A 22,050-nucleotide genomic window follows, 5' to 3' on the forward strand; every position below is an offset into this window, starting at 1 on the left:
GGTGTTGAAAAACTAGGTTAACACTAGCATATGCATGAACATAGCTACATCTGATTATATTCTAGATTTCCTAGCTTTGATAATTGCAGTTACTTTTTTTTTTTAACATTTTTTTATTGATTTATAATCATTTTACAATGTTGTGTCAAATTCCAGTGTAGAGCACAATTTTTCAGTTATACATGAACATATATATATTCATTGTCACATTTTTTTCTCTGTGAGCGTGGTTACTTTTAATTCATCCGTGATTTTGATGAAAGAGAGTAAAAGATACAAGTTTTCGATGGTTTGAATTTTTTCCTGCTAGATTTTGAATTTGAAAGTAGTTCCAATATGTCAAAATTAGAGTTTCTAAACCTAGTAATCACAAATACAGGTAGTCATTTTCTCCTTGTAATGTATTTCTTTGTTTTTTTACCAACTGCCTCGAGGTAATTCATTCCTTCATTGATCTTACCTCTCATATACTGAACAGGGGGAAATAAATAAAATCATGGTCTTTGCCCTTAGGAGAGAGATTAACAGATGAATAGTGGCAATGTATTCTTCTAAGTGCAATGATGAAAATAAGTTGAGGAAGTCAAGGAGGGGCCCTTCGTGTGGGTGGCAGTGAGTGGTGATTGGGGCGTAGGGCCATGGATCATGGAATGTTTCCTGGAAAAACTAATGCTTGAACTGAGTCTTGCAAGACAGATAAAAATTAGCCAGCCAGAGAAGCACAAGGCAGAGCAGAAAGGAAAACAGGTGTAAAAGCACAGAGACTTGGGACATGTGGGGAACTGCAAATGGCTTCTTTGTGGTTGGCTTAGAAGGTGAGTGTGGATGAGTAGTAAGAGATGGGGCATCCCCGGTCCGGTCGCAAAGAGTTGTAGGTGATGGGGAAGGAGTTTTAATTTTACTATCAAATTCCGGGGAGTCATTGAAAAACAAGGCTAGAGCTAGTTGTAGAGGGGCAGGGGGTGAGGGTCACAAATTTGCATGGTTCTGACAGAGTGAGTTGGTCTGTGATGTTAGGGCTAGGGAGAGAGTAGCTTCTGAAGTATGAGGGGCCTCAGCTGGAGCAGTTGGAGCACTAGGAGATTGTGATGTCACAGGAGTCATGGCTCCATGACTATTATATAGTTTTATGCTTAATTTTAATTCTTAATTTTACAAAATACCATTTTATGGTTGCAGCTAAATGGACAGAATGCATTTAATAATTAATGCATTTAAAAGATATTTTTAAAATTAAAAATGTCTACAATAAATCTTAATAACGTGTGTTTCATATGGTTACAGTTTAAGGGTGGAATAGAGTGCAGTGTTAATTCTGCCAGTAGGTGCCACTAAGAACACCAGGAAAAGAATTCTAGGGGATGACCATAGCAGATTAAAATGAAAATGCAACGCCTTGTAACTTTAACTTGAATTTATTTCTCTTTCACAATTATAGGATGGTTCAGCAATTTGCTGTGGATTTTGAGAAGAGAATCGAAGGGTCAGGGGATCAAGTAGATACCCTGGAGCTCTCAGGGGGTGCTAAAATTAACCGTATTTTCCATGAACGCTTTCCTTTTGAGATAGTAAAGGTTTGTACCAAATGTTACTTTTTTCTCTTTTGTTTCATTTCATTTCCATATTCTGTTCTACATACTTGTTCATAAAATGTTACGTGAGTGATATAGAACTAAGATTTTTCTTTAAACAAAAGCCTCCATGCTCAGGTAATGAAATATAGGGGAGAAACATTTTCTTACTGATGGTTCTGATTTTTTAATTGTTTAATAAGATCTAATGACATTTCAATAATTCATCAACTACTAATTGGTTCCTGTGATATTTATTTGTATATTTAATTTAAAAATATTTCTTGAGTACCTACTCTGTACCAGTGATCTCAGTACGAGGGATCAAGACACAGACACTGTCTGGTGGGAAAAGACAGAACACTAACAAGCAGAGTAAGAAAATATCAAGTGTTATTATATAATATGATATGAGAGAGAGGGGAGTTGGGTAAGCCACTTTGGATGGAAGGCTCAGGCAAGGTCTCTCTGAGTATGGGATCCTTTAAAGCGTGACCAGAGTGGCATGAAGAGGTCAGCTGTAAGGACCTGGAGGAAGCAGGGTGTTCAAGGCAAACAGCCAAGGACAGGGCCCTAAAGCAAGCACCTGGACCACAGGAGAGGCACAGCGAGGCTGGTGCAGAACTGATGAAGGGGAGAGGATATAAAACGAATTCGGTGGAAGGAATTGCCCAGTTTATGTAGGGCTTTCTAGGTTGCAGTGAGATGTTTACATTTAACAGTGGGAAGTCATTGGAGAGTTTTAAGAAAAGGTGTGACCTGATTTGGTTGGTGCTTTTAAAAGAAAACTATATGGGCTGGACTGAGGGAGCCAAGTAAGGTGGGTTTGAACAGTAGGGCCAGAGCAGTGTGGGGGACTCATTCTCTGTGGGGCCTGAATCTTAGACAATTTTGAAGGCCCCCTTAAAGAAGAAGAATACAAAATGGTAAACACACAATTAGGCACAGGGTCTTGTAAGGAGCTTATGCAAGGGAGAAGCCCTGAACTTAAACTTCTTTAGCTTCATGGTAAAAAAAATGCCTCAGGACAGAGGCTTGAGAAAAGTGGTTGGATTTGTGATTTTGGAGGTAGAATCAGCAGGGGTTGGATTGATATGGGAGATGCAAGGAAGAGAAGATTCAAGATGACTCCCAAGATTTTGGCTTGCACAGCTGAGCAAACGTTGGTGCCCATCAGCCAAGGGGAGCTGAGGAAAAGCTCAGTGTGGAGGTACAAATCAGAAGTTTTATTTCAGTCTGTTAAGTTTGAAATACCAGTAGGCAACTAGGTAGTTTTAGGGATGGGGCTATTTGCCTCACACACAGAGGCGGGTGTGTATGTCTTGTTGTGGGAGGCAGATGGGTAAATAGATAGTTTCATTAAAATGTGTGAAGGAAAGTGATAAACTTCAGCACAGGATGCTATGGAAACACAGCCCACAGCTGTGAGTCCCAGCCCAAGTGTGTGAGAGAGCCCGGCTTCCGAGCTGAGTTTAGAAGGATGAGCAGCTTGTTAAGCAGGAAGAGATAGGGTGGGATTGGGGAGAGATTGTTCCAGACGGAAAGGAAGGCATGGTAAAGGCTAAGCTGTGGTGCCTCAGGATGTGGGTAGGGAACCAAAGCAATTTGTTCTTCTATGGCATGAAGTGTAAGGGGGGAAAATGGACAGACAGTGAGGCTGGAGAGCTCAGAAGTCAGGGACTGAACCAAATGTTCTCTTGCTATGCCTTCTGGGTCTAAGCTCTTTGACACTTTGATCTTACTTCCAAATAAATTTAAGGTACCCAGAACATCTGGGAAACTTTTGTGCAGAAACAACCTATCCTGTGTTGGACTGGCAAAATATTATTAATTTCCTCTTATACAGAGGCTTTGAACTCAGGTCGTTAAAATGGCTGGGGAGAAAAGACAGCCATTGTTAATCTTAGCATAGCCGGACCCCTGTTGTACATCAGGTGACACCCTTATTTATGCATTCATCTGTGGATTCATTTACTACATTCAGCAAAAGAATGAAGAATTATATATTTCAAATGAATGGCCAGATTTATGTCCAGAAGGCATCCTTTTTGCATAGCGCTCCTTATCTATAATAGAGTTAAAATCCTCTGCACTAAAACTCCCAGAAATCCCTAATGTTCTGTGTTGCCTTGAACTTTTATATACACAGATGTTTTGACCATCTGGGTTTAGGTTAGGAAAGACACGAGTATTCATTTATTAATAATGAAGTCAAATTATTCTCATTCTTTAATATTCAACGATATTCTTAGCCAAAGGAATTAAGTGTCATAACTGTGGCTCATTTTGCATCTGCAGATGGAGTTCAATGAGAAAGAACTGCGAAGAGAAATAAGCTATGCAATCAAAAACATACATGGTATCAGGCAAGTGCTTCACATTTTCCACATGTTCAGTTTAAGCTACTAAAAAAATAATGTTTATAAATGACTAGTGAAGTAGCCTTTTCATCATCTGAGCAGAGTGGAATATAGAGGTGGGAGTAAGAAATGGGAAATCCTTGTTTGGGTTCAATGGTAAATCTCTTGTATTGTCATACTCAGTCTTTTTCAATTAAAAAAAAAGAAACAACAAAAACCCCTTTCTACACTCACAGCACTGTGCTCTGAATAATCGAGGGTTTACTGATGAGCACAACCTTGCTCTCCAGGAATGTACATTTCAGAGACGGAGGCCAGACTTGCTCATAAGTAATTGTTACTTACAGAGAGACAGGACAAATTAATTTTGCCTGGGGTTGTAGAGCAAGATTGGGAAAGATTAATGAAAGTGGTTACTTTAGAGTTGAATCTTGCCTGTGCTGAGAACAAGAATGATTTCAACAAGCAAAGGTGTCTGCGTGTGTACACGTGCTTGTGTGTGTGTGTGGGGGGGGCAGGCGGCTGTGCAATGAGATGGGAGAGGATGAAGAGTGTTGAGGCTGCAGGAGAAAAGAAGGGGAGGGAGTAGCGTGCACAAAGGCATAGAGGTGGGGAAGAGCAGCGGGTACCCGTGGAGCAGAGAGCTGTGCATTGGGACTGGAGTTGGGAATGGAGACAAGAAAGTGGAGGGATGTGAGGCTGGGAGGAGAACTTGTGCCTGAACACACCCTTGTTTAAAGTGGGATTGTTCTTGTTTACTTTCTTTAAAGAATTGTGATAAGAAAATAAATGAATTTAAAACACACATTTCTTGGGTTCATGTGCAGAAGGCTAAACACAATGTAGGGCAGCATGTGTTAAATTGAGGTGTCCTGGATCTGAGGTAGGAAAACTTAGGTTGCCTACTTCATAGACAATCTTATGTGAGGGAGACATCCTGTCTATTGGCCGGTTGTATCTCAGCTTCTACTGCAGGGCCAGCCTGAGACTATTTTGGAGGGAACAGAGGCTGAGAGAGCAAAACTTGACACTGAGTGTACATGTGATGGGTCATTTTCCAAAGGAGTTATGACATTTAAATTATCCATCCTTTTAAACTTTACATAATCTGCTCTATAAGTCTCAAATACTATGGGTAAATACGTATTCACAAAGTGACAGAGAAAACATCTCAAACCACATCCAATGTTTTTTTCTTACCATCAGCAGGATTACTCAATTCCCCGTTAATTCTATTCCCTCTCCCTTAAAACCAGAATATTTTTGATAGAAAAACTATGTCTTGCTCTTTAGATGGGCAGAGCTAGTATTCAAACATGTCAATTCGATAAATGCAGTGGAACCAAATCACATTTCTTGGGAGGGGATTGGTCATAAAGTATTTTTACTTAGCCAAATATAGTACTTTTACCTGGCTTTTAAAACTCCTTGCCAGATAAATTTTTGGTGAATGTAACTGCAAAAGCCAAAAGTAATTCAGTATTGCGGATTTCTGATTTATGTGCACACCAGCAGAAGAGATTGGTTGGTACTTTCATTCTGGAGTTAATTTGCCTATAAGATGATAAGAAATGCACAGTGTCCTGAGTATAAGACGTATTCATACTATGATGATTTAGGCCTTTAAATACACTTAATTTGAAAAGCTTTTTTCCCAGTTGATTCTGTTAGATATTTGAATAATAGAAACCATCTTTACTTACTGAGGACCTGATGGTCCTTCTTTGTTCTGCTGACACTGAGTACTGATGACGTGCAAAGAATCCCTCCTTATGGGGCAAACAAAGATAAATGCATAATGACTGTCTGCCTGCACAGGAATGGAATTAAGTAAGAGCTCGGATCACTGCAGTGCAAAATAGGATGTTGGGGCTCAGAGAAGGAAGACCTTGCCAGCAGGACTGGAGAAGGCGAGCTGTAGGAAATGGTGGTTTTTGATCTGGTCTTTGAAGCACAGGTGGGATTTGGACAGGCTGAAATTGTAGGAAAGCTGAAATGAACATCATAGATGAAGGCAGAGACATAGACCATTAATATGAATATGTTTGTGGAAAGGCAAACGGTCGGGTGCATGAAATGGAGGAGGAAGATAACTACAAAGGAAGATTAAGGTCAGACGGGAAATTCTTTAATGTCAGACTAAACTGTGGATTTTATTCTGTATCCAATGCGGAGAAATTACAGTAGAATATGATTGCTACAGTATGATTAGAAATAGAGGTGAGCACAGGGTGGTAGGTAAATAACAAGGGGCATAGAATAGCGCCGTCATAAGGGAAGTGTTAAAGACATTTCTGAAAAGAGGGACCATAAAACTGAGTGTTGAACAAAGAGATGTTCATCACAGAAGGGGAGGTGAGAAGAGGCAGGGAGGAGAGTGAAGGATGGGGAGGGGCACTTGCCAGTGCTGCAGCCTCTGGGCACATTTCTGGGCACAGCGTACGGCAGGGTCAGGGCGCTCTTATTGTAGCTCTTCTCCACTGGCCTTTTGTTTAAGTGTGAACACACACACACACCTGCTTTCCTGAGCTCCATTATGACACCAAATTGAATTAATTCTAGCCCAATGAAAAGCTACTTGCCATTTGGGTTATCACTTGTTATTTTTGTAAATTCACAATTGAGGCATCCTAGGCCCAAGCTAGTTCCACTCAGCTGCCTTCTTTTTCCTCCAGGACCTCAAACTTGGAACCAGTGAGCTCACTGTAATACAACTCTCTTGGAAAGAATAGATTGTGTAGTCCAGGAACACTGCTATTTCAGGGTTCAAAAAGTGAGGCTCATTTCCTACTCCAAGAAGGACAAGAGAGGATTGCTTTTGGAATACTTGAGAAATATACATGAAATTTGGGGCGCCATTTCTACCATACCATTCCCTTTTTATTGCTTTGAAACAGTGAGCTGAGAAAAATGACAGTTAAATATTAGTTAAGGTCACATTATAGGCCTTAAACATTTTGGGAGCTGTTTTTAGGTCATGTTAATCATCTATAGAAGTGTATTAAAGATATAACAAATGATACTGTGGATAGAATAAATCATTGTGTAACTTTTAAACTAGGGTATTACATGCTTTCTTTAAGTAGCATGTTGATTAAAATATTTTTCAAAAGAGTATTCAGTAACCATTCGATTGAAAACATCTAATGTGCTGCTTTTTTCTTATATCCAGGACAGGGTTGTTTACTCCAGACATGGCATTCGAAGCAATAGTGAAAAAACAAATTGTAAAGCTGAAAGGGCCTTCCTTGAAGAGCGTAGATCTGGTAATACAAGAATTAATCAACACTGTCAAGAAATGTACCAAGAAAGTAAGTTTGAATTATATAACTTTCCAACCAGTCACTACGTGGTTTACCCATCTTCCCTGCCCTCTACATGCCTCTTCTTACTTGCCCCTCAACTTTGTTATAGAAGGTTGTGTTTGCTCAAGGGGAAGGACTCTGAGAAGTACTGAGTGGGAATTGCTTTTAGTGATAGAGGGGCATATTGACTGCCATCATTCCATTGCACCATCAGCCTGTTGCAAATAGGGTTGCTTAAACCAGAAAGCGTCTAGAGTATGTTTTAATCAGCTAATTTTCTCCTTGTTGTCTTAATCAGGTAAACATCACTGTAGAACAATTAGGTGAATGCCCTAAACCAATTTTTCCTGTGGTGCATGGATGGGAGTAGTTCTTACAAGAAGGGAATCATTGATATTGTATGCATCAAAAAGAAAATTCGTCTAAATTTTAAATCAATTCCTCTTGTACCTGGACATTCTGGGATGGGGCAGTGTGGTGTGTAGTTCAGAGCCCAGCCTCTGAGGTCTGGTTATCTGGATTCAAATCCTGGCTCTGCTACTTCCTTGTTGTGTGACCTTGAGCATCATACTTAATCCTTTTAGTCTTGTTAATTTTTCTGTGAAATGGGGATGGTAATAGTAATAGTAATAACAATCGTAGTAGTAGTAGTAGTAGTAGTAGTAGTAGTAGTAGTAATAATAATAATAATAATAATAATAATAATAATAATAATACCACCACCCCATTGAGGATTAAACAAGATGATGCCTGAAACCCATGGGGCACTTAACACATTGATTAACCATAGTAAGTGCTCAGTAAATGGTGGCTAATCTATAAATGGCCATTTTCTTAGCACCCAGTATTTTTCACCTTGTAGTATTTATTGAATCTGTGAAGGTGACTGGTGGGGGAGAGACTTCCCAATCGGGAGGCTCTTCACTGAGGAACATGGAGGAATTGTGCTGGCTTCCATCCCTTCCTCAGGGGCACGAAAGGGGTACCCTGCATTGGAAAATGTAAGAAGGGAATTAGTGATGATGTGAGGGTAGGGTAGGCCTGTCCCTCTGACAGTTAAGATTGTTCCTTTGATCATCTTTTGCATAGAGACTTCCAGTTTTGTTAGTTGTGTTAGCCTTCTGTTTCTGTGTGGTTATTATGAGTTACTTTCCTAAAAAACCCAGTGAGAAGAGAGAGAGAGAATGAGAGACAGAAAATGTAAGTGAGTATGAACGTTGGTTCCCAGTTACCTGGCTGAAAACTCAGGGGAAGAAAAGGTGTAAGTGGTGGAGGAGGAAAGCAGGCTAAATTCCTAGATGTCAATGCTTTAAAAAAAAAAAAAAAAAGTTAAGTGAAACAGGCTTGGGGCCCGGAAGTGGCTCTGGAGCTTCAAAGACCTCTAGCCCTCGTACTATTCTTCCACCTTGTTCCTTAAAGTCCTGTTTTCTTGTCTCTAAAATGGGAAAAGCCATAGGCGTTAAGGGACTGAGGAGAGGGAAAAGAATGCACATTGGGAAAGAAAAAAAGCAGTCTTTATGCCAGCTCTACATTTGGAAACTTGAAACCATTTAATAATACTTCACATCCCCACTGGCCTGGCCTGTCCCTCAAAATGCAGTCAGTCTTGTCACCTGTGAAGTATTGGCCCCCTCTTAACTGACGTGCAGAGTTAACTGATACTGCGTTCTCCGTTAATCACATGGATTGCCACCCTCAGCACGCAGGTGTCTCCCTCAGCCAAAAGCTGCTTGCTAGGCTGCAAACCAGTTAAGCTGTCTTCCCCCCCCCCACCCCCCATTGGCCAGTTATGTTATGTTTGTCCTCAAATGTGATTAGCCTGTTGTACTTCTTATTTTAGTTTTGTAGTTTAAATCAAGAGTAAATAAATTGATCAACCGGGGAAAAGCCTTTGAATTTTGTTTCCATAAAAATTCAGCTTTGGAATGACTTGATAAAGGTTAGCTGCAAAAGCTTTGCGTTCACTAGGTGTAGGTAGGATGAGGCTGAAAGACAAGGGGGAGGTTATAAAACCTAGCTGGGCTCTACACTCAGATTAGTTCTGAAGTATCTTCAGGTTTCTCCTCTACTTTAAAGAAAGCAAAACTGGAAATCATAGATGTAGGATGTGGTTTCTGTAAGACAGAAGACGCATAACTCCAATCAGCAGATCCATATGCAGAGAACAGGCCCTGGCCTTACATCAAAAGATTGGCACATGTGTATACATTTATGTTTTAAGTTATATAAAGTGTTTATGGTATGTATGAATCATTTAAAAAAAATAATTTCCCATTGTATCCAACTTACTGGAAAACCAACAGTCGGTCTCAATGGCATGGTGGTGAGACAGCTTGTTCCCGGACACTTCTTGGCTTTTATTCTTTGCTCTCCACCCTTTGAACCTCTCTTTCCATTAAGCTCTCAAGATCAATGGTGGTTGTATATTTGGACTGTCTCCTCAAAATATTTTATGTGTTGCCTTAAATAAAACCTAGCCTTCTCCCTGAAATTAGTGTTTACCCTTCAGATCTCTTCACTGAAGGATATTTACTGGCCAAAACTCAAAGAGTCTAAGGGCCTGGACCAGACATGACATTTGCCCACTTCTCCATCTGTGGGTCCCTTCCCGTAAAGAGCCTTCCATTAGGGCCCAGGTGGTACCAGCTCTGCCACCCATTTCTCTTCTATTCACTGTTACCGTCATGTCCTGGTCACTCCCTTGCAGTCATCAAGATATTTAGAACCTGGCTTACATTTTTCTTTTCCATCCTGAATTCACCTTCAACTTGGATGACTTCAGTAGAGACCATGTTCAGCACCCAGTAGCTGTTGTTCTTGGAGATCTTTGACTCCGGTGGATCTCCATTCATTCCACACTCCATCTATCACTTCTTTGACCTCTTCTGGCCCTTGTCATGGTGGACAAGAGATTCTTCAGAAATTTTAAACTCTAAATCTAGGGTTTTTAGAACATCGATTACCCCCTCTACCCTTTGTAGGCTTTCAGTCAGTTGAAGAACTAGTAGAAAAGCTTAAAGGAGAATTGAAATTGAGTACCCATTTGGCTGCTGATAAATCTAGGTTGGAGAACGTGGCTGGGACTTGCTGCTGAAGTGGGAGCCTCCTGCTGCTTCCTCTTCCGGCAGGAAACCTTAGAGCCCACAGTGGCGGAGGGAGTGAGCTGTGCACCCGGATGCAGCCCGACATCCTTTGGCTTGCCTCCCATCTCCAGGCTTCTATGGTGATAGAGCCGCCGGTGAGCAGGGACTTGGTGCACCCTCCCCACACGATGGGGGTCTTGGGCCAACACAGTTCAGGTCCTCACCATTTTACAAATCAACAGGCCTTCTTTTTTTTTTTTTTTTTTTTTCACTCCTTTCCTGTGTATTGGAGAAAATTACAAGGGCTTCTCCCATGGTTCTTTCCCAGGAGGGCAGAATCATGTGTGGAAGTTCCTGCTTTCTGAGTGAGGTGTGTAGGGTGCTGGGAGGAGGAGGTGAGAAAGCGGGTCTTCCCAAAAAATGAAATTCTTCCAGCTACTCACGCCTGTACTCTCCCTATAACCAGTCTTTAAACTCAAAGAGACCTTCAGACCTTTGGCTTCTGTATTTTTCCTTCTGCTTACCTGTATCCTCCTGATTTTATTATCTTCTCTGACCATTGTTTCAGTCTGCGTCCAATCAGAAGAAACCACACAGCCATTTGAACAGGGAACACTTACAAAAAAAAGTATTAACTATAACAGGAGCTTAGAGTAATGAGGGATCGGGTAATAAGAAGTTAAGAGAAATACTGAATATAGGGACAGGAGCTGTGAGGAGCAGGTGCTAAGGTGCCACCTTTAGGGGGGCACCCAGGGAAGAGGGGCCCTGCCCAGGGCTAAGATTGGGACGTCCTTGAAGAGGGCACAGAGGTGGCTCACTGGATGACAGCAAAGTTGCTGTCGTGCAGTGTTGCAGAACTTGCTGGAACTCTGCTCCCTGGAGCATGCTGGGAGGGACAGGCTGTCCGTGGGGGTGTCTCACTGGAGGCTCTCTGCTGCAGGCTGTTCGAGGTGGGGGCCTGGCAGGAGCCTGTTCCACCTGCCTTTTCCTCCCTCAGTCTCTCTCCAGGTCCAGTGCCTCTCCTGACAAAAGTTCACATGGTGCCAGCCAGCAAAGGAAAAATACTTAAAGGGCCCAGAGTTATTTTCACAGAGTGGGCAAGAAGGTTGCATTTGGAGCGGAGAGGCAATAAATTGACAACCAGTACATTTACCTTTAACTTTCAGAGGTATTACTTGCATTCCACTCGGATTAACTTTGCCAACCTGCTGAAACTCCAAGGCTGGTCACATTTACCGTTGGTCTTTATTTCCCGTTCCCCCAGGTTGCTGAAGCGCTTGGAGACAGTGGTCTCTGTGTAGACTGGTGCCACGATATATCTGTAGTCTGAAGCATTGCATTTGTTTGTGACTTCCAGTGCTGTCCACAGTGGTGATGTTAAACTTTTAACACTCTCTTTAAGATGTTAAGTGTTCACCACTTTCAATAATGATTTTACAGAGACAATAGGGGCTATACACGGGAACATTAATTTCTGACCCACAAACCTACCTGTATTCCCAGCCATGCCCCTCCTTCTGTCCATCTCTGCTGAGGTATTAATATGCCCAGGGCTGGGCTTCTGCCTGTGCTCCCACGTCCCTAAGGAACTTGCTCTTTGGATTCTTCTGTTTCTTGAATCATCACTGTTTCCATCACATTTAAAAATAAATCAATGTATAAATATATATTTATGTCTCCCCTAACTTCAAAGCAGTAATAAAAACCTGTCTGCTGCCTTGTTCCTCTGCTTTTCTCCATGGCCAGCCTTCTTGGGGGGAAGCAGTAGTTTATGCTTGCTGTTATCTTTGCTTTCTCATCTCCAGTGAATTCCTTAACCCCCTGAAATTTGCCTTCCACCCACCACTCTATTGAAATAATTATGGCAAATGTTAACCGGAGACTTGATCGCCAAATTCAGTAGACACTCTCATTCCTGGTACGGTATTCCATTCTCTTTTTGAAGCGGACAGCCCTTTCTCTCGGGTTCTCTTCCGTCTTTCTCATGATTCTTCCTCCATCTCCTTCAGGAGTTTGTCCACCTCCACCTGCCTCTGAACCTTGGTTTCCTTCTCTACTCACTCTCCTTTCTCCCTGGCAGATCATATCTCCCTGAGCTCCCAGAGCCCAGATACCACCTGAAACGTGATTCCCAAATCAATGCTTCTAGCTCAAGCCTTTTAACTGAAATGATCTACTCTACAGTCTACTGTAACTACCTTCTTTTCTTACTTAAGGTCCTAAACAGTTTTTTTTTTTTTTTTTAACTGAATTACTCCAGTCAGGAGGCCTCTTAACTGATCTGACTACCTCTAGTCTGGTCATCCTCAAATTCATCCTCCCCACTGTTGTCAAAATGGCCCTTCTAAAATATGTACATATATTTTGCCTATTCCCTTAAAATTATTCAGTGGCTCCTTATATCTTAAGAAAGTTCAAATCATTTACAGTTGTGTTTAGTTTCACCATCTGATCCCTGAATACTTCTCCAGCTGCATCTGTTGTCACTATCTGCTTGCTTCAGCCATTCGAAGTGATTTACACTATTCACAAAGATTTTTCATGCCTTTAATGTTTGCACGTGTGATTGTTTGTTTAGACGGTCTCCTTTCCCCTCCTGTCTTCCCCTGCCATCTCCCCTCATTTTTTAAGATCCAGTTCAACATCATTTTTCCTGCAGGGCCTCTGTGAGCCCTTTCCTGGCCTCCATTCTCTCTCCTTCTCAGGGCTTTAATTGTCACCCTATGTTTACTTCTATCATAGCATTTATGATCCTGCATTGCAATTTGTAATTTGTTTAGGTCAATGCCTTCTCTTGCTGATTATAAAAGCGCCTTCTAAAAAAGAGCTATCTTTTATCTTCCTATCCCTGACACCTATCATAATGACTAACCCTATAGAAGAGGCATTCTATAAATAAAATAAAGTTAACCTGATGCTAAAGAAATCTGTACTTGGTTTTAAAAGAGTATTTTAGTCATTCCTTTTAAAATAATAAAATTTGGGCAGTTTTACTTTCAAGTATCTCTCCTTTTCTTTATTCCTCAATTTCATGTTCTTGATTCTGGGGCCTTATTATGTCTACCTTCAACTTCTTTTACTTTAAAATGAATTAAAATCTTTTGCAGGGCAAAATTATCTTAATTAAAGTTGAATATACCAGGACTTTATTACTTGACCCCTTTTGAACATGAGCCATAGAAAAGGTGACCATATAATTTATACAGGACATTTTTGAGATTGATTGGGGGAGCTGTCAGTACTTTTACTGGAATAATATGAGCAAACCATGACTGCCCCAGACAATCTGAAATGTAGAGTTATTCTCACTGTAATTGTGAATATATATCTATGTTTATATCTAGATACAGATATAAAACTAAAACCAGTATTTTCACTTAAAGTTCCTCATGTTGAATGTCTCATGTGTAAAATATTTAACTTTTTTTTTCTTCAGCCACGTTAATAAACATCAGTGAAAAACATGGGGTTTACGTGTGTCCACATAACAAAGCACAGAGCTAACCTGGGTGGGGGTGCACTTCGTGGATGTTTTTTCACTATTGTCTTGGGGGTGCTCTCTGGGGGACAAGACAGGGACATAAGAGTTTCATGAGCTGTTTGGCTTCACTCCAGGGACATCTCAACTCTGGAATTTTTCTGGTGGGCATCAGCTTTCAGCTACTTTTCTCTGCCTCCTCTTCTCCACAGCTTCATCGCAGGGGCCTGAGCTTCTTTGCAGGAAGCACTGAGAGGAACATCTTGTTTTTTTAACCAGAGTTTAGCAACTGTGCCATTTATTGGCCTCTTGGGAAGCCGCATTCTTGGATCACCATCATACCAATTAACTGATTTTTTTTTCCTCTCCCTGCTTAGAAAAAAGAAAAAAGCTTTGCAGGGAAATAAAAAAGATAGGCTAGTTGGCTATTAGAAATACAGGGGAAGATTTTTCATTGGCAAGTGCTGTTAGAAGAAATGCTGAGTTTTGTGGTATGTTAAGTAAGTAAATATCTGGCCCTGAATACACACAACTAAGCAAGTGAATCCGAATCCCTTACCATGGCTTTCAGGGCCCTGCATGATCTTGCTCCTTTTCATCTCTAAATTCCTCCCAGTCTCCTTCCCCAGTGTCCATTCCAGCCCCACTGTTTTCCTTATTTCAACAGGTCAAGGAGGCGTGATGGCAGGGCCTTTGCAGTTCCCATTCTCTGTGTTGGAAATGCTCTGCCTCGAGATATCTGCAAGGGTCACATCCTGGCTTCTTTTGGGTCTCTGCTCAAATGCCACATAATCAGAGTCTTCCTCCGACTTTTCTGCCTACAACTGTACATGTCTCCCTTTGAACACACACACACCTACAGACACCGCTTTCATCTGCTTAATGAAACTTTGTTTTTCTTTGACTTATACTACGCATGTCTTTTGTTTTTGTTGGTGTTGGATATTATAGGGACCTGGTGAATGCAGTCGCCATGAGAGTAGGGACTTGGTTTGTTAAACTTGTCACTCTACTCACAACCTCTATGTAGCCAGGTTTTCAGTAGTGATTATTGAGTGAATAATTGAAAGAATACATGAATCATGTCTCATTGACTTGGCAGGTGGTGATGAGTTTGGCTAAAGTAGCCACTTGATACCTTCCATGAACGTTTGTAGGATGAAGGAGACTAGTGGCCAAGCATCGTGCTCAAGCAGGACTTTCTTTTAGGTCTGGATGGATCTGCTCTGGTTTTCACTCTGCATGCAAAGACTTGCGTTTCATCTCCTCTGATGGCTGGGTGTCCAGTCAAACCCTCTGTGCTGGGCTTTGTATGTAGTGGAAGCCTCATGTAATGGGCCATGGTACTCAGTTTCCAATCAGGCCATTATTATTATTTTTTTTTAATTGAAGTATAGTCAGTTTACAATGTTGTGTCAGTTTCTTGTGTACAGCATAGTAGTTCAGTCATACATGTACATACAAATATTCATTTTCATGTTCTTTTTCATTTTAGGTTACTGCTAAGACCTTACTTAGATCTTCCTAGACTTCCTGTATGCCACTCCTAAAACAGAATCGTCAATAAACAATTTTCCCATTTACTCTTGTGCAGTTTCTTTACCTCTTTATACTAGAATTGTTTCTCGTCTTTGATCACTTTTGTAAATGTGAATACTTGTTTTTCCTCTTTTTCCATAACAACTGTGTTCTGTCCAAATAAGTGTTTGCTCATCTCCTGAATAAATCCAACATTATGCTAAACACAGAAATCACTAGGGATTTTGGGGGCAGATTTTAATTCCCATAAATGGAATAAAATTATTGTACACTTTTATAAGCAGTGAAATCATTATTGCTACTCAGTTTGTAGTGAGTAGCCAACATTGGATGGTTTATAACATTTTGATCAAAACAGAGCCCACATCTTTAGATCAGCCAAACCAATCAACTCAAGTCATGTGCATAAAAGAAATTTTGTTCTGGTTTTAGTTTATTTTTTCAGTGATGTTTGATGTGAAACTATGAACAGATGGTTACCTAATAACCTGAGTCTTTGCTGGAGGCTATGAACTAGCTACTCTTGAAGGTATAGAAAGCTTGCCTGGTCTTGTGCCTGATCCAAGAGAAACCAAACAGCACGGCTCTCATGATCTGACTAATCAATGGTTAATACATTTTGTAAGAGTTTAATTTTTGTTTTATTGGATAGAAATGCCTTTCAAGTGATTTTTTTTTCCTCTAGGGAAAAATGTGGTCCAAGCTTAAAATTAAATTTTTATAATGAAGTCCCATCAAAATAATTCAACACGACCCTAAATAATACTTAAGACATTGGATTTTATTAAAACATGTTTTTGTATTTTAAAAAGTTATGGTGCTACTATCTCTCAGAACATGAATATTTGAAGTTTTCTCTTAAAATTATATATTTAAAGTTTTGACTCCTAAAGTCATATATATTGTATTATTTCTCTGTTGACTCTTCTTTGTTCTTTAAGAATATTCAACATAATTATAATGTAAGCTATGTAGAAGTAATTTACCATTTAATAGATGCTCAGCTTTGTCTGGAAGCTTCACTGTCATTATTTAGACATCGGATTCTCTGAGGCCTTCTCTGAGCAGATTTAGCCATTTCTTGCTTTTTGTAAAATATTTCTCTCATGTGACAATTTATCTGTAAAGTCAACATGCCACTCAAGACTGTGAGGTTTTTATTATCAGTTGCTTTGACATCAACTGAGCATAGAGCTGGCCTATAGCAGGTGCCCAGTGAATGTTTGTTAAATGACTGATGTGAGGTAAATTGAGAAATATAAAATTATATCCAACAGCAAAGGCTTTATTCCTTAATCCTGTATAAATCAATTTGAAGATTACTTAAATAATTAATAGAGGAATACAAATCTAATGATGGTGTTTTCTGGGTCAATATTACTTTGGCATATGTGATTACATTTTTGATGACTTTGGCAAGATAAACACATTCTTACAATGGTAGGCTTTTGCTTCAACATCCAGAGCAAAAGAAATTGAAAATTGCAATGTCTTATGTGGTTGAGGAAACTGATTGCACCTTAAAAGGGAGACATGGAAGAGAGGAGAGGGATTGAAGTGAGCAGTCGGGTATCTTTAAAGCTAAGTAGAGGGTCGTGCAAACTAAGCAAAGATGCTGCTGAGTGAGCGAATGAAACGAGTGGCAGAAAGCCTACTCAGAAATCATTTTGAATGTCAGTAGGACTTTTTTTTTTTTTTTCACTTTCTTCTTATATGTATTAGGAAGAATTGGGACTGGAGGGTTTGTTACATTTGGGAGCCAGCAATTAAAACCAGCGTTTTGATTTTTTACACTCCCATGACTGTTTTTACACTCTTAACAAGCCTTTCAGCATCAGGATGGTTAGAAGCCATCCTGGATTCATCACTGCCTTCCAGCAATACCGAGGCCTTTCACTGCTTACTGCCTCCTTCAGTGTTTCTCCTCCTTTGCCTCCATGAGGGCAGTTCTCATATGTTCTCTCCCTTGTGTTCCACTTGGAGTTTAGGCTCATTTACTTACAGTTGTCTCAGTTGTAGATAAAAAATATGGCTCTGGCGGGTTCCTTTCCTGGTGAAATTGAGCCTCTGGGTTGTAAACTTGGAAAGATCAAGAGACACACACGGGAAATTAATCCTCCAGCCAAGGACAGCAGATTGGAGGGTTCTTAGATGTTTCTACTTTATGGGATGCCCTTGTCACTCTGGCCTTTCCTTGACTTAATGGTGGCCGCCTACTAGCCTGGGGTCCTTCAGCTATCAAGTATTTAGTTCCTGAATAAATATTTATATTGCTGCCCTTTGGTGTTTTAGAAGTAATCTGCTGTAATCCATTTTCTAAATGTTGTTAAAGGCGTTCCCATCCCACTCAGCAGACCACTATTGCTCGTACAGTCACTTCTCTGCGGCGGGGTCGCTGTCATCACAAGCAAGGATGCACTGACAGCTTGGGGTGCTCTCGCAGTGCAGAGGAGGAACTGTCGCTCCGGTGGCCTAGCGCGAGCCAGTGGTTAGTGCAAAATGTGCACTTAGTCAGGAAGAAGGACAGGTGTTCATCAGCTATCCCTTGCATGCCTGGAGACTTTTTATAGACCTCACGGAAAATATAGTATTGTCAGAGTATGAAAGGGCTGCTGAGATGATAGGACCTTCCCTGGAGAATGTTTCCAAAACTCAGAATGGAAGTTCCATTTGTATCTTGAAGTTACTCCTGAGAGAAACCCCCAAATGAGCACACGTCTCAGGATTCAGCTAGGAGTCCCAGTTACAGGGTGAAGGTTTGGTGACCTCATGAAGAGACACTGGGCTGTGAATTTCGAGGTGACCAAGGCAGCCAGGTTTCTGTGCTCTATATCCCTATAAGAGCACTGTGTCCATTGTAGACAAACTTGGAAAAAGTAGAGATGTACGTACAAAAAAATTAAAATTATGCAGAAGCCCATTATTCAAAGAGATCGTTGCTGTTAACATTGTGTAGTATTTATGTAGATCTTTTTCTGTGCACAGACAGTAGGCTTGCAGCATTAAAGGATTTAACATGTATGTGTGATCTGTGATCATGATGGTCCCATGATGTAATGCAGTTTGTTGTCTTACTAAGACCCTGATGTGCGTCGTGCGTGCTGTGAAGTCGCTGTGCACAGTGACCCTGTGACCACTGAGCAGTCACATCTCAGGGAGGCCTAGCTTACAAGTTAGGGGAAATATTATGTGCTACGATATGACTCGAGTTCTTGAATTTGTTAAGGTCTTAGGCTGTATCCTTGAAGGGTATCAAGGGTATATGGTGGCCTGTGACTGTGTGTGTGTGTGTGTGTGTATGCGCGCGTGCGTGCTTGTGTGTAATCATGTTATACATTTAGTAGCCTGATTCTCTTCACCTAGTGTAATATTATGAACACTTTACCATGTTATTAGGTATTATTTATAAATTATATAGTATTAAAAATTAAATATTAGATATTATTTGGAATCACTTATTACATTCTATTAGGGGACCTACCTTAATTCACTTAACTTCACTGGATACTTAGGTGGTTTGTAGAATTAACTTTTGTCTTGTTGCTATTCCAAGTAATGCTGTGATGAATTTCCTTTATTTTAGTTCAGAATCCTGTGAATTAATTGATATGTGCATTTAAGATTTTTTATCCATATTCAAACTGCTTAAGAGAAAGATTATTCTCATCGACATCCCTTCAGCAAGTTTAAACTGTGCTAGTCTCAATATACCTTCAACTGCATTGTCTTACAAAAATAATGATAGCAATTTGATGATGTAATGGTTATTATCTTTCTTTGCATTACTTTGCTTTTTTTGTGCAGTTGAGTATTTTTTCTGCCTATTGACCATTACATTTCTTTTAAAATTATATCATGTTCTTTGCCTGTTTTTATATGAGACTTTAGTGTTAACCTTATTGATTTGCAAGTACTTTTTATAATAAATGGGATGAATCTTTTGCTGGTCTTAAGCCATGAATTTGCCTACTTTTCTCCATTTCTCTTGCAGCTGTCCCAGTCCAGGTCCCATTATTTCCCATGTGAATTGCTACAGTAGCCAAAATTCCTAACAGGTCTGCAGGGATCTGCCTGAGCCAGCCCCTGTTTGACTTTCCAGCTTTGCCTCAAGACCATCCTCCTCACTCTTTGCTCTGACCTTCCTTTACTTCTTTCCCCACTCATTGTCCTTAGTCCCTTCACACACGTGCCTGTACTTGGCAACTCCATCTTCCCCACAGTTGCCCCACCAACTTTACTGGACTAAGTCCTCTTTCTAGCTTAGGTTTCCTGAAACATCCTTGTAGCATCCTTTTCTTTTTCTTCCTTACATTGAAAACAACTATAGTTAATTCATTCACTCTTGCAAACTAAACTTTGGACAACTGCCTTCGTAATCTTCATGTGATAAGTGATTGACACACATTATTTCTACAGATTTTGCCAAAAATATATACACACAAACACATCTGTTAGGGGAGAATTAAAAAAAAATTTCTGTGGTTCATGGAATGAATGATCCTCAAAGAGTAATGACAAGACCATGAACTCTGGAATCTGAGGGCTTGGGTTGGAATCTTGGACCCACCGATTTTGAGCTGTTTAAGCTTGGGCAAGTTACTTAACCTCTCTGTGCTTTGCTTTCCACCTTTATAAAATGGGGTTAATAATTGGATGTATCTTTTATGGTTGTTATGAACTTTGAGGCCATTCATGTGGTGCTCAGTACACAACCTGGAACATGGTAAATGCTCTATAAATGTTAGTCATTATCCTCCTTTTCATCCTCATTTCTGTCTTCTTCATCTTTGAACTTTATTAAGTGCTAACTCTGTACAGCATCGTGCTAGTTGGTATCTGGGTTTCTGTTTTCTTTGTCAGGACTTTCTCTGCTGGTTTTGAAGTGTTTCCTCTTAGATAGCGAAGTTACTTCTGATGGTAGTTTGTGGAGTCTCTTCTGTCACCCTGCCTTTCTTCTTTAGGACACTTCACTTCTGCTTCCAGAAGTACATCCCATGTTTTCTGAAATATAACATAACTTATCTCTGCTTGTTTTTTGATGGTGTAACTATTTGAGTATTAACACTCAGATCTGTTTTTCCTGACAGCTGGCCAACTTCCCCAGACTCTGCGAGGAAACGGAAAGGATCGTTGCTAATCACATTCGTGAGCGAGAGGGGAAGACAAAGGACCAGGTGAGGAGAGGCCTTCCCTTGTGGGCAGGGTCCTTGTGGGGAGTAGAAGTTCTCCCCAAGGTAGGTTGGTGGTCTCCAGCAGTCTGCGTGTCCCTCAATGGAAACAAAGAGCAGAGAACACCGCCACATCTGTTTATTTTTACTTCTTTATGAATTTTATACATGTGTCGCTATACTAACATCTTGTGTATGTTAAACATATCAACACATGTAAAGACTTTAGAAGGATGACATTTAAAAAGCAGTGATAGGAATTCCGTTATTTTTTCCCTCAATGCCCCGCGGATCAGCGTGGGCACCCCTAGCATGTACACACCCCACTTTGAAAACAAACTGCTAATCCTGAAACATACCACAATCCTTCTGGAAGACAGAGCTTCTTAACTTTTAATGGGCTCACAGATGGGCACCAGGATTTTCATAAATTCCTAACATGTTTTGCAAAATATTTTGTGTTTTTATTATTTTTTTTCTGAGGAGAATGGATAAAGCTATTCGTCAGCTTATCTGTGGAACCTATGACTAAAAAAGTAACGTTTAGGAACAGCTCTTTCAAACATTATTATTTTGTAAATGTATACAATTTCTAAGAAGTGGCCCTAAAATTGTCTTCGAACCCTGGCTAGCTCGGTGAGTTCGAAAGATTTTTTTTTTTTTCCAAGTGAAGATAATTCATTAAAAAAAGTTAAGGACTACATGAAAATGATGAAAGCTTCTTAAATGGAGGTGAATTTTCCTTAGTTATTTATAAAACATTATAATGGGAGGTTTTCAGATGCTCCTCAATTCCAGGAGCCAGCTGCGAATGTGACAGCGCGGAGAGGACATTGGACACAGGCCACGCGTCGTCCACAAGATAACAACGTGTTCTTGAGCAGATCATTTCTCGGGACTGTTGTTTTCTCCTTTATAGCATGGAGATGTTGGTCTATATGATCTGTGGAGTCCTCTATAAGTTAGGCTGCCAAGACTTTGTGGTTCTCGAATGAGTTAGAAAGGAAAAGAGAAAGAACTGGGCAAAAGGAGGAAGACAAAGTAGAAGAGAGAGAGAAACCACAGGAAGAGACACATGTGACATACAGGGTAGGGTAGGCCTGGAAGGAGAAAGTGAGAGGGCAGAGGGATGGCGGCCCAGCGGGTTGGGACCCATGTGCGGACTCTGGTAGCGACCTTCCGCTCTCTGCTTCAGCTGTGGGATTCGTTGCTGCTACTTTTTATCATTGTGTTTTGGAAGTTAAGTAACCATTATGCATAGTTTTCACTTGTTTTCCAACTTTCGCACTCTCGGATAGCCAAAATAGCCAAAAGTGGAGAAAATAGGCTTTGTGACTTAGTGGAGATAAACAACTCAATGTTAACTCACGAGCCAGTGGAATCAAGCCTGGGTCCAGGTATATAACCCTGGATGAGGAGATTCCTGCATGTCTAATGTCACAGCTGCTGCTGGACCAAGAAAACTTAAGTTCTGGTGTCAGCTGTGCTCCTGACCTTAAGTAAATGAGATAACCGTTTTAATGTATGTCTTTATTCCATAAAA

The 22,050-nt window shown here is 40.5% G+C and overlaps 1 protein-coding gene across 5 annotated transcripts in view; it reads left to right on the plus strand.

Moving 5' to 3' along the window:
- The window catches only part of DNM3 (dynamin 3), a 459,598-nt gene that overhangs the window by 138,716 nt on the left and 298,832 nt on the right, over window positions 1–22,050 (plus strand). For all 5 annotated transcript variants that reach the window (XM_074349798.1, XM_074349800.1, XM_074349799.1 and 2 more), the window contains exons 8-11: window positions 1,439–1,574; window positions 3,870–3,937; window positions 7,104–7,242; window positions 20,427–20,513. In XM_074349798.1, coding sequence (XP_074205899.1) covers window positions 1,439–1,574; window positions 3,870–3,937; window positions 7,104–7,242; window positions 20,427–20,513 — 430 coding nt within the window. The remainder of the gene's footprint in view (window positions 1–1,438; window positions 1,575–3,869; window positions 3,938–7,103; window positions 7,243–20,426; window positions 20,514–22,050) is intronic.

The sequence above is a fragment of the Camelus bactrianus genome, chromosome 21 (genome assembly GCF_048773025.1).
Source record: "Camelus bactrianus isolate YW-2024 breed Bactrian camel chromosome 21, ASM4877302v1, whole genome shotgun sequence".
NCBI lineage: Eukaryota > Metazoa > Chordata > Mammalia > Artiodactyla > Camelidae > Camelus > Camelus bactrianus.